Source organism: Onychomys torridus, chromosome X (genome assembly GCF_903995425.1).
Source record: "Onychomys torridus chromosome X, mOncTor1.1, whole genome shotgun sequence".
NCBI lineage: Eukaryota > Metazoa > Chordata > Mammalia > Rodentia > Cricetidae > Onychomys > Onychomys torridus.
Window position 1 is genome coordinate 32360095 of NC_050466.1, and position 12125 is coordinate 32372219.

Sequence of the window (12125 nt, forward strand, 5' to 3'; positions counted from 1 at the left end):
TTTTCAACCACTATGAATCATGAAAGTTACATTAGGACATAAAACTAAAAACAACAACAGAACAAAAAATAGAACTTGTTTAGAAAAAGCTAAGTCCCAAATTTCTACTTTGTGTTTGTAGGCATTTCTGCAAGGGACCAAAAAGGGGGGAGGGATATTGGAAAGTTTGCTCTTCAGGAGGCCAAAAAAAGAGTGTTAGTGACAGCAGGGGTGAGGGGTGGATGGGATGCTAAGCTGTGATAAGTTGTACCTTCCCCTGTGGTGACCTCCTATCATTGGACTGAAGCAGGAGCTACTGAAGGGGACCATTTCCTGGACTCAAAGAGGATTGACCATCGTCTCCCTGCATCTTACCCTGGCTTCTCTATAGGAAGGCCAGGTATACAGAACATTACATACAAGAGAAAAACGGCAAATTGGTTATTCCTGGAGTTCCTTGGCAGCAGGAAGACAATCTAAATAAATAATAAGTGCCATAAATACTTGAGATGCTGTATGTGTACAACATGGACTCAAAATACTGGGCCTATGAATCACAGAAGGTCAGTATTAGAATTAGTATGAGGGCAGGGATCAAGGGCTCTTTCACTTGCCACTCTCTTTAGAATCTGGTGCCTTACCAGTCACTCAATAGATTCACAAAACTCAAGGTTTAAGTAAGTGCCTGTTGGAGAAGCCAACTGAGGCAGAGGGTTAGAGAAGCTTCTAGTAAATCATAGGCTTGCTGATGACAACTTTTACTGTAGTCCTTGAGGGGAGATATGACAGAGAACAAGCCCAAGCTGACAGGAGAGAGCTGAGAGAATTCTTTGTTTGCACCACTTGGGTCTACCTCTCAAGTTTAGAGAAAAGGAGAATATTAATTTTATGACTTGTACATAACAGAAGCTTTTCTAGTTGAAATTTGTGTGTATGTGTAGGTGTATACACATGCTGATGTACATGTGTGAGCCAGTGCATGTGAAGGTCAGAGGTTAGACTCCTCAGATGCTTTCTACCTTGCTTTTTGAGACAGAATCTCTCACTGGCTTGGAGCTCCTTGAGTAGGTTAGGCTGGCTGGCTTAGCAAGTCCAGGGTTCTGCCCATCTCTGCTTCCACAGAGCTGGGATTGCGAGCACAAGCCACCATGCCTTGCTCTCTGCATGTGGTTTCTGGGGATTGAACTCCGGTCCTCATACTTGTAAGGCAAGCATGTTACCAATGGAGGTATCTCTTCAGTTCAGAAGGGACATCTGTAAAGAGAGGTCATGGCAGAACTCTTTTGAGCCACTGTTGGTCTCCTGGGCAGGACAGTCACCCTGAGGTTTCTCAATGGAGACTGGCCATCGATGCACCTGGGGAGGGGTGGTTTAATCAAGAGTGGTTTAATGCTTGAGTCAGCACTGCTACTTGCCTCCAAGGACCTTTTGGATCCTAGTTGGATTAGACTGACTAGAAAGCCAGATGAGAGAGAAAATCTGGATGAAGGGAGAGGCAGCATAGACCACTTTATAAAGAAGGACCCAACATCATTTTATTTGAACTTTTATTTATTTTTTTTTCAAAGAAATCCATGCAGAGAAAGAGAAAAGAGGGAAACATGACAACCATGTTCTAGCAGTCAAATGTAAGAAAATAATTTGGCACAACTTGAAGGTTTTTTTTTTTTTTTTTTTCAAAAAGACAATCTACCTTACTACTAAAATTTACCTTCCTCATAAAGATGCCATTTGATTTTCAGAAAGACGGTTGTTAGCCTTCTATTTAATGGCGGGAGGAGGCATAGAAGATAAAAAAATAGAAAAAAAAGGTGGCCCCCCTTTCTGTAGGAGGACCACAGGGTGCTGCAGGGCAGCACAAGCACTGGACCACTGACGAGTCAGTGCCCCAGGGAAAAAAACCACGCCACATAGATGGCCACACTGATCAGGATTTTCAGTGGGGATGGCATGCTCCCCACACTGTGAGAGGTGGTGATCTCATTGTCCTTCTGATTCACATGTTGCTTGTTCCCTGGAGCATCATCCACATCCAGATCATACGCCAGTTCTGTCAAAAGAGAAGGAAGATTTGAGTTGCAGGATTATATAACCCATCAGGTCTACACCATTCCCAGGCTCCAGCCCCTGTCTGGATTTTTCTTTGGTTTGGGAAGGGAGGGCTTCCAGAGGCAGGAAGGAGAGGGTGTGGTGTGCAAGGAGATAGCCAGAAGTACTCTTCTGCAGAGAGCACAGCAGTGGGGAATGAGTCAGTCAGTACTTCCCTCTCTGCTCTGGCTCCACCAACACAGCCGGATGTTTGTTGGCCCTTTGCAACATCTCCTAGGCAGGTCTCTACCCTTGAATGGAAGGTCGTTTTCATCAGAACTTACATCAAAATGTGCTATGCGGGTGAACATATCTGTCCTTGTGTATTGGCAAGGGACGGAGGGAGAGTGGGAAATATGTAATGGACTTTCTCTTAGCCCCATGCAGTGTACTGATATTCCTATTCCAGGAAATGTGAGTTAATGTTGAAGGACAGGGTAATTTGCTGTTGAAAGCTTTATTTTTCCCCAAATATTTCCTCTTTTATATAATTTCCTCTCCCATAAAAGCAATAAAACCTCATCCAATCGTCCCATCTATTGAGCAAGCATGTCGACCTTTTGACATTGTGATACAGCATTGCCACCTACAAAGTTCACACTTGAGAACTACTCAATCAAGTTACCCCTCTTCCACAAAAAGTCACCCCAAACTCTCCTAAAGTTTTCAATAAGTTTATGATTTTCTGTTGGGCTGCATTCCTAGCTATCTTCAGGTGTATGAGGCTTCTGGCTAGATGTGCCTGAAAACACAGGATATAATTTGATGCCAAGTGGATTAAGGTTAAGGAGAGGCTAATGGGTAAAAGTTTTGCATTCTTTGCTTGTTATGTATGAGACATGTACATGATTCTGAAAAGAAACAGGATGTCTTTGATTTGGCCTGATGTAAAAGTCCCCTAGAAGGCAAATCTAAGCAGACAGAGGTTTCTATGTGAAATTCTAGATCACCAGTCCAGGCATCAGTTTCTTGCAAATTTGTGTCTACAGATCCAATCCACTCCCTTGTTTTCTTCTTGACTCTATTTCAGTATTTTGTGAAGGTGATGTGAATGACTCACCAACCAGCCAACTGTCCCATAGCCAGGGGCCAGAAAGATCCCTTTGGGGCACAGAGAGGCATACCAACAGTCTCAGAGGAAATGACTAGGATTCTACTGAATGAAGGCAAGGAGAGGAAGGAAGAGCTCCTATTACAGGCCATGAAAATATTCAGTAAGTCCCAGGAAGCAAGTGTGTGGATTCAACTGGTCCCAAATACGCGCAGAACTGGGTCCAAGACCAGGACAGCTCTGAGGCTGCCATGGGTTAGTACAGGAAGCAACATCAAGGAGATCAAAGCCTGGTGCTCTGATTTCACAGGCTATGACCCTACCTTCCAAAAAGGCTATTGCAATCTATAAAGCTCCCAAGGATGATGGGAGAACCAATTTTAATGTGTCTCATCTGAAGAAACAAGACATTTTACCTCAAAGTTTCTTTAATTTGCATATATTTAATCACCACTGTAGATCAAGTTTTTCTATGCTTTGGCTTATTAATTACATTTCTCAATGGGTAATAGTTCACATTCCCTGCCTTTTAGTGTGATAGGTATTGATAGTTTTCCTATTAATTTGAAATCTACATATTCTATTGGATTATCTGCTTATATTAACCAAGTCAAGTATTACTTGATCTTATAAATTTTTTAAATTCTGTAATTGCATCCCAATGAGATGATAACCTAGCTTTATATATATATATATACATATATATATATATATATATATGTATATATATATATATATATATATATGTCAGATTCTATTTTACTCCTGTAAAATTAAAGCACGTTTCTTTTGCCTGAGTGCTGATACTAATTCAAATTTGTTTTCTGGGGAACTCTGTTGCTCAGGAAAAGTAATTCAGCAGGCTGTAATCCAGGTCCTCCTCAGTACATACATACAGACAGACAGATAAAATAAAAGGGGGAAAGAACAAAGAGCAACACTCTGCTTGGAGACTAGACCTCTTTCTCTGAAAGGTGAATTATGTGGGGTACACAAGATGGCTGGGGTCAGCTGTCAGTTGGCAAGGCTAACACAGGCTTAGGGCCTGATCAGCTTTCAGTAAAGCAGAGAACACATACGACTGATCTCTTGAAAGCCACGCCTTGAGTCGCACGGCAGCTTCTCCACTTAAGCGAAGAGGGGTATTTTGGAGGTTGACCTGAATGAGAGGGCTCTCAGCATTGCCTTCACATTTTTCCTGGATGATACTCTTGCCCAACATCAAGCTGAAACACTATCTATTAATGTTCCCACTGTGTTCCTCCTCTATTTGACCCTTCAAATAACCCGCTGACACTAAACAGTCCTGGTGGCTGTAGCAGCTACAGCAGGTGCAACACTTCGGCTCAGTCCAGTTGTTTTCAATCCTTTGAACGCAAGTTTCACTTTACATTACTCTACCATGTACTCAGGGTGTGGGACATGTGTGAGCTTAGATGCATAGGAGGAAGTCAGAAAGCAACTCTCAGGAGTAGGTTCTTTGCTTTCTTTGGGTTCTGAGGACTGAACTCAATCTTGTGCAGCAAGCATGTCCTTGGCCCTCTAATCATTTCCCTTGGACCTTATACTTGGAAATGATAACAATGGTCTCCAATTAAATTACTGAATGCTCATGTTTACCAGACAGTATGCTCTAGTATTCAGCTGTAATATCTCATTGACTTTAACCTTCCCCACAACCTTATGAAGTAGGTATTCCCATTTTACAAGCTCAAGTTCACGGTAGTGGTTTTGGTCTATATTTCCATGGTAACCAGTATTATCTGAATCCAGGCTCTGACCATAAAACTCTTATGCAGCCACGTTGCTTGTATTTTAATGAGTTTTTGTTCACGTGTGTGTGTGTTATTTTGAGACAGGGTTTCCCTGTATAACAGCCTTGGCTGTTCTAGAACTTGCTTTGTAGACCAGGTTAGCCTCAAACTCTGGGATCAACCTGCCTCTACCTCTTGTTTCTTAAAAATAATTAATTAACCATTTATTTATTTGCTTATTTGTTTGTTTTATAGGCACTGGTGTTTTGCCTCCATGTATGTCTGTGAGAGGGTGTCAGATCTTGGAGTTGCAGACAGTTAGATGTCATGCTGGGAATTCAACCTGGGTGATCCAGAAGAGCAGCCAGTGCTCTTAACTGCTGAGCCATTTCTCCAGCCCTCCCACCATACTGCTTCTTGAAGAATTCTGTATACCAAATACGCTGCAGGACTAAGTAGTAATAAATTCGTATTAAAACAAACAAACCTCAGTTACTGAATGTCTATCATAAAAGGGAACTTCCAAAGCATGAGAAAAAGGTATTGTTTCCACCTCAAGTTCATCTCATACTCAGTGAAGAAACCTTGTTAAACTTTGTAGAATAGTGCAGAGTTCTTGATTTGGAGATCTGACATGGAAATTATCAGTTCTGTTTCCTAAGAAATGGGTGATGATGGTTAAGGCTGTTAGGTCCCAGGCATAAATCTAAGCCACCAAATGGCTTCTCAGAATATTCTTCTCTAAGTTATGGCTAGAGATTGCCAAGGCTCAATCCCTCAGTTCCCTGCCTGCAGTGTACACTGACGAGAAGCCCAGCAAAGCCACATTCTCGGCCAGGGCCACTACCATGAGGATTAGAGCTGAAAGAGGGAGCTGAGAACAATAAGAGAGTATTGTGGGAGACAGGGAAAACAGGATTTTGGTCAAAGATAAATCGCAAACAATGCTAGCCTATGGAAGATGTCCCAAAGAGTAAGCAGAGGTTGAGGAAAGATTTAACCACTGCTTCAAGGGATCGTACACTGCGCCAAGGGTACCACATCAATAGACAAACCAAGTAGACATCCCTCTGAAAGCAGCAAGGGCTCATACAAAGGCATGGGCAGACTACCAAATGGAGAGATAAAGCCCCAAACAGAGATATCTGGGAGGGTTACTTAGGCCAATTTGGCTTTCTCCATCAGGAATCATGATGATGACTACAGCAGGGCTCACTGAAGTGGCTTTTACAGAAATAGTTCAAGACCTGAACATTGAAATAGAAACAATACAGAAAACACAAACTGAGGGAATTCAGAAAAAGGAAAATCTGAGTAAAAGAAAGATTATTAAGAACTGAGATTATAGGTAGTGGAGCAATAGGAGCAAGAGACCTCTATGGTGTAAGGGTATGGTGTACATACTCTCCAGATGTGTATGTGTGTGTGTGCACACGTGCGTGCGCACACATGCATTTGTGATGGGAGGTAGTAGTGATGAAAGGTAAGTCAAGAAGGACAAATTGAGGCCAAAATATGTGGGTTAGGAATGTTAAAATTTTTGTAAAGACAGCAGGGCGGGGGTGGTTTGACGGTTTCTGAGACAGGGCATGCACAATGCGATCTCTGTATTATCTCTGTGAAGCACAACCCTAAGCCTAAGCCAGAGAGACTCAGGCATCTTGTCCTGAAGAAGCAAGAAGCCCGTGGGAACAGAAGCTGGGGACCAGTGAGTAGCACATATGAAAAAAAAAACACCCCACAAAAAAGCTAAATCTACACCAAATTAAATAACTCAGTTTTGCTATAAACTAGACATATGAGAAACACCACACATGATTTTATTTGAAATCACTCATATTTTTAATGATTTCCATACTATATTTTCATCATGTTAGGTGTATATTTTGACAGGGACATAAATTGCTTCTATCTTAGAGTGACTCTTCTGTGAGAACCTTTTGGGCCAGCAAGGATATTTTTTTTTCCCAAGCTACATTTAAAAGTCTGTTTCTATTTGTAATCAGTTTAACTATGCCCAGGGGGTAGACCCAACTATCTGTACTAATTACATACTCAGCCCTGACTCTCATTTCGCCTTCGTGGCCTTTGTGTTGTAGATTAGATGATCCATTTAAAATAACAGTCAGTCATTAGGGCTGCCTGTTGTTTGTGTTGGAAAGCTTTTCTGCACTGGGCAAAGCTCTGAGAGGAGAGTCCTCCATTCCTGGTTATTAAAAATCTCCTCCTGGAATCCCCAAGGAGTCTTTACCATCCCTAGGGGCCTGGAACTCTAGATTCAATGCCTAGCTTGGTCACAGCTTTCCTACTTCACCTCTGATAAGGCATTTCCTTCTGAGCTTCAGCTGCCCCGTCTGGCAAATCAGGGTGCTGAACTGATGACCCCTACACTTCCTTTGAGTTTTATTTCTCTCTGGTTTCGAGGCTCTTGGGACCTGGAAAAGGGGCACAGTCTGCTGCAGGCTGTAATCATTCCTTTACTCACAATAGCCAAGGTGGCCTTTTCCAACAGAGCCTCCCCATACAAGCAGGGTCAATCAGTTGTTTCCCTCAGGATATTTCTCTAGTAATCATCAGCTACTGAATTCTCTTGCTTCTTGACTTCCTAATCTTGGATGAGAGATCCTGGCAATAAACAAATCCATGATGCACTGCTCTGGTTTTGTTTCTAACCCATGGTTATTACCCACACCAAAGCCACTGCCTACAACTTTGGGAGAGAAGTTGCCGTATCTGAGGGATGGTCCCTCAAGCAGGCCTGCACAGGCAGTGGAGAAAGATTTGGCAGCCAGTGAGATCAGTCTCTGGTCCCTTTCAAAGCCTCTGAGTGCCTGAGTATATAACAACAAACAAATGCTCATTTGAGTAAATGGGCATCAAGAAGTTGCTATAGGACCTTCACTTACACTGATGGCATATGATGGCATAGGACATCTTTAGCTGCCTTCAAAATGGCAAGGGAGGAAGGCTACTGATGAGGCTCAGTTGTAACAATGTTCACCTCAAATGTACAAGGCCTTGGGTTCAGTCTCCAGCTCTGTGTAAACTGGGTGTGGTGGCAGATGCCTGTAATATCATCAGCACTTGGGATGTGGAAGCAGGAAGATCAGATGTTCAAGGTCATCCTTGGCAGAAGACCGTGTCTTAAAATTAAAAATGGCAGGGAAGAGGATGCTACTGCTAAGCCAAGCATGGGGGTTTCTTCCTTGCCAAGCCTGTTCCAGCAGATGGCTTCAATCTGGCCCTAATATAGCAACAGAACAGCACTGCCATCCATCCCTGTGTTTTCCATTTGCTGCGTATAGTTAAGACTTGAGTATGTGAAACCTTAGGCCATTGCCTGGCATACCCTAGAGGATAAAACTGGGGGCAATCTCCAAGGAAACGGCACTCATTGCAACACTGCTCATTTTGCTGCCCATTCACACGGACATCCTGGGGCTTTGCTATTGGTTTCTGATTCCCCAACAGATCTTGGTTTCCTTGTCTTCTGAACCACAACAAAAGCCCCCTTCATGCCGCAGTAACCCCACCTCCTTTATGAACTTTCAGGAATGAAATGAGGACTTGGACTTGAAAGCAGAGCAAGTGGCTCTGCAAATGAAGCTTTTTGTCTTCACAGTTCAGATGTGGGTAAACAGGCATACTTCAGGCCTTTGGGTTTTAATTCTTCTAATGGGATCCCTTTGAGAATAGGCCCATTTCATAGTGTATGTCTTATTGACAAATCAGTGAGCTCTCGATTTTGACAACTTGATAACTGACTGTAAAACCCGGGAGTGATCTCATGGCTCCTCCTGGAACAGGGCTAGGCAGTGAGATCGCCACTTCATTGTTTTTATTGCTAATTTCAGCCTGCAAACATCCTCAGTTACAACTGAGGATTATTTCTATTAGAAGAACAGAGTGCTGAGAGAATACAGTAGATTGTCCCCATTCAGGAGGAATGAACTTTCTCATAATAGGCCTGTTTTTCAAGCTGGGATACAAGATCTTTAGGTTATACTGCACTGGGCTATGGGCATAGAAACCATGGCATACTTCCCAGAGATGTAGTAGAGGAAAAGTACACGGCTTTATAGAAAAATATTCAAGGCTGGGGCTGGAGAGATGGCTCAGTGGTTAAGAACACTTGCTGCTCTTGCAGAGGACCTGGGTTTGATTCTCAGCACCCACATGGCAACTCAACAGCTCTCTCTAACTCTAGTTCCAGGGTGACACTGATCCCCTCTTGAGGCCTCTTTGGGCTTCCATTTGCACACTGTGCACCTATATACATCACACACACACACACACACACACACACACACACACACACACACACACTGAAATTCATTAATACATCTGAAAAATGTCTTTAAAAACCATGTAAAGTTGTATGATGGAGTAAGAGTATACTGCAAACTCAATGAAAACTTCAAAAAATGTTTCTGATTGAGCTAGCCCTTCAAATTAAATTCCATTTCCTTGGGGGAAAATTTGATGGCACTCTTTTCTGTACATAGGGTGGAAAGGTCTTAAAAGTACTGTTGGGCAACTTGGATCACCTGCTACCATATGTGACATTCCAACTCTCAAATTCCAATTGGTGACTCAATATATTCTCTTCTACGATAACTTCCTTGTCAGGAGATAATACCATCACCCCTCAGCTATGGCTCCGGCTACTTAGCCTTTTAATATAAAATTGAAGAAATTAAAACACTAACTATGCTATATTGTTGTTTGGCAGTTAAGAATCAATCAAAAGATCACTTAATCTTTTAGAAAATAGCAAATGGCTTTATTATATAATCTTATCATAACATGGGCCACTATTGGACTTATTTGGATGTGTCATGAGTCAAGTTATATTCCCAAAAAGAGAATAGCTTTGTCCTGGAAGCCTGGGGAGTAAGAGTTGATGCTGGCCCTCCCTCAGCCATCTCAGAAGCACCACCACCTCCTTCCTCTGAGCCATCTCTCCAGCCCCCAATCCAGCAATCTTATATTAGAAAACAAGAGATAATGGCATTTGGGATACAGACTCCCTAATCCCCAATGCAAGGACATTGCTAGTCTGGTACCTTACTTAGCAGGTACGGGGCTGTAAATAAACCCAACAAATACCAATGCACACACATCAAATGGTTCTTTCCCAGTGTTTTGAAACTCAAGTACACAACAATAAAAATGAATGGCTCTTCAGCATTACCATGGAATGCATGTAAAGCTCCTCAATAGGGAATGGGGAAGAGGGCTTTTTACAGGGGCAAGGCACTTAGGGATTTTAAATGGAGACTAATTATTAAAGAGCAAGTATATACAATCTCAGGAAACATACATTTTAATCCACACAAATGATGCTACGCTTGAATTACATTTTGAAAACAATAAATACAAGGAGACTCTCTCCTCATAAATTTAACTATTAATGGTTTAGATCTACAAAGCTCTTATTGTAACACCAATTGTGGGCATGACACAGTTACAAAGGTATGCATCACTGGGCTTTAAGAATGTAGAAAACACAAAATGTCACTTATTGTAGCCAAATCCAATGACTGCTGAGGGCTCATGGGAATAAGGAAGTGCTCATGTACTTCCTCAGAGCCAACTATATTAGGATTTTATCAAATACATGAGGGCTTTATTTTGATGGGAAAACTCTGGTAAGCTTCCATTTTTTTATGAGCAGTAGAGGTGTGGGGGTGGGGGGATTACCCTAGGATCAGAGTGCTTACAGTGTCCTGGGAATGTCCAATAGCATGAAAGACGACTTGCATCCTAGCTGGGGTTGGGGGTGGATGGGTGGGTGGCGAAAGCAAGCTAATAAAAGCACTCAGCTGGTTGCGGGAGCATCAGACTGGAAGTCAAGAATAGGCAGGTGTCCTTATAAATGAAAGCTGAACACCTTCCCTGAGTTGTTCTGTCTCAGTTTTGTTCATTAAATGCTCACCAACTGTACAATTCTTTCCTTCTCATCAACAAGATTTGGGGAAACCGAGACTATTTTTCTCTCAGTTTACTTGAATGCACACAATGGCTTGGCTCCATCCCCTCCCCCTCACACCTGTGGATCTGGATTGTCAGAGAGTGCTCATTCTTATTCTCACACAGGCATCTCTTCTCTCTCCATCTGGAGGCTGGCCCTTTTTCCTCTGCTTCAGCCCAGGCCATTGACCTAGTCCTCAACGCCCCAGTTATATACGATACTGGTTTCTCTCCAATGCTCCACTTTTTTTGTGTGTAGGGGGCTTTCAGGAAGGAATGTTCTCTTTTGTGACAGCTAGAAATAAGACAGGATTCTATTCCTAAAAACACATGTGGGAGCACATTTCTCCCTGCCTCACAAGTCTTTGATGGCTCACTACTGCATATGGGAGAGTCCTAAGTCCTTAGCAGCTTCTCTGCTTCTTGTTTCACTGCTTTCTAACTGGAAAACCGCCCATAGATTTTTCCAGACATCATATACTGTTGTCCTAGCAATGTTGAAAATGTCAAGGACTTGAAGTGTTTTCAAGCTGTTTCCTTAGATTAGGATGATGTCTGTATGTTCTTTCTCTCCCTTCTCTTCCTAGCTCTCCATCTTTTATTTTTCCCCCAATCCATCTCATCTACCCACAAATATATCTTCCAAGTTTCAACTTACACACAACACACCGTTCAGGAATCCTATTCCTCTTGCCTCGGCCAAAACCAATAGCTTTTCCGTAGTAGCTGGATTGGATTTCTACTGTAGCACAAACTTTAATCTGCATCATAGCACAGTTAGTCATTTCCAGGGTCTTCTCCTCAACTAGACTGACTTTGGTGAAGTAAGAAATGATTTTTATTGTGCTCCACAGCTTCCACACAGGATTTGGTCAATATAGAACTTAAACATATGCTTGTTGCCTGAATGAACAAATGCCCAAATTGACACCTATTCCCAGCCTACTGAGAATATGTAGATGAGGAGAAATCTCCTTGCAAGCATGACCATTCTTAAGGGGCTGATGCTTCTGATTTCATCAAGGGAGTCACCACTGACCCATGCTGAAGACAACACAAATGTAGGGCCAATGACAGGAAGCTCAGGAAGCAAATGGCCAGGTTCAAAGCCTGGCCTTAAGATTCCCAGGCAGAAGTTTATGGTACTCAGTACCGATGGAATCCACAAAGATTATTTTTGTATTTGCTTTTGTTGCCTGGAACCTGATGCCTTGCTATGCAAGAAGCTGACACATGCCAGCATTGTGTGTGACATGCAGAGCAGGAAACAGGTTTTCTAA

General features: G+C 42.5%; 1 protein-coding gene across 1 annotated transcript in view; it reads right to left on the reverse strand.

Annotated features, from left to right (window-relative positions):
- Nucleotides 1–1512: 1512 nt before the first annotated feature.
- Gpc3 (glypican 3) overlaps nucleotides 1513–12125 on the reverse strand; it is a 337098-nt gene continuing 326485 nt past the window's right edge. Inside the window, exon 8 of the mRNA XM_036174731.1 lies at nucleotides 1513–2029. Within this exon, the coding sequence (XP_036030624.1) occupies nucleotides 1860–2029 (170 nt within the window). The 3' untranslated portion in view covers nucleotides 1513–1859. The remainder of the gene's footprint in view (nucleotides 2030–12125) is intronic.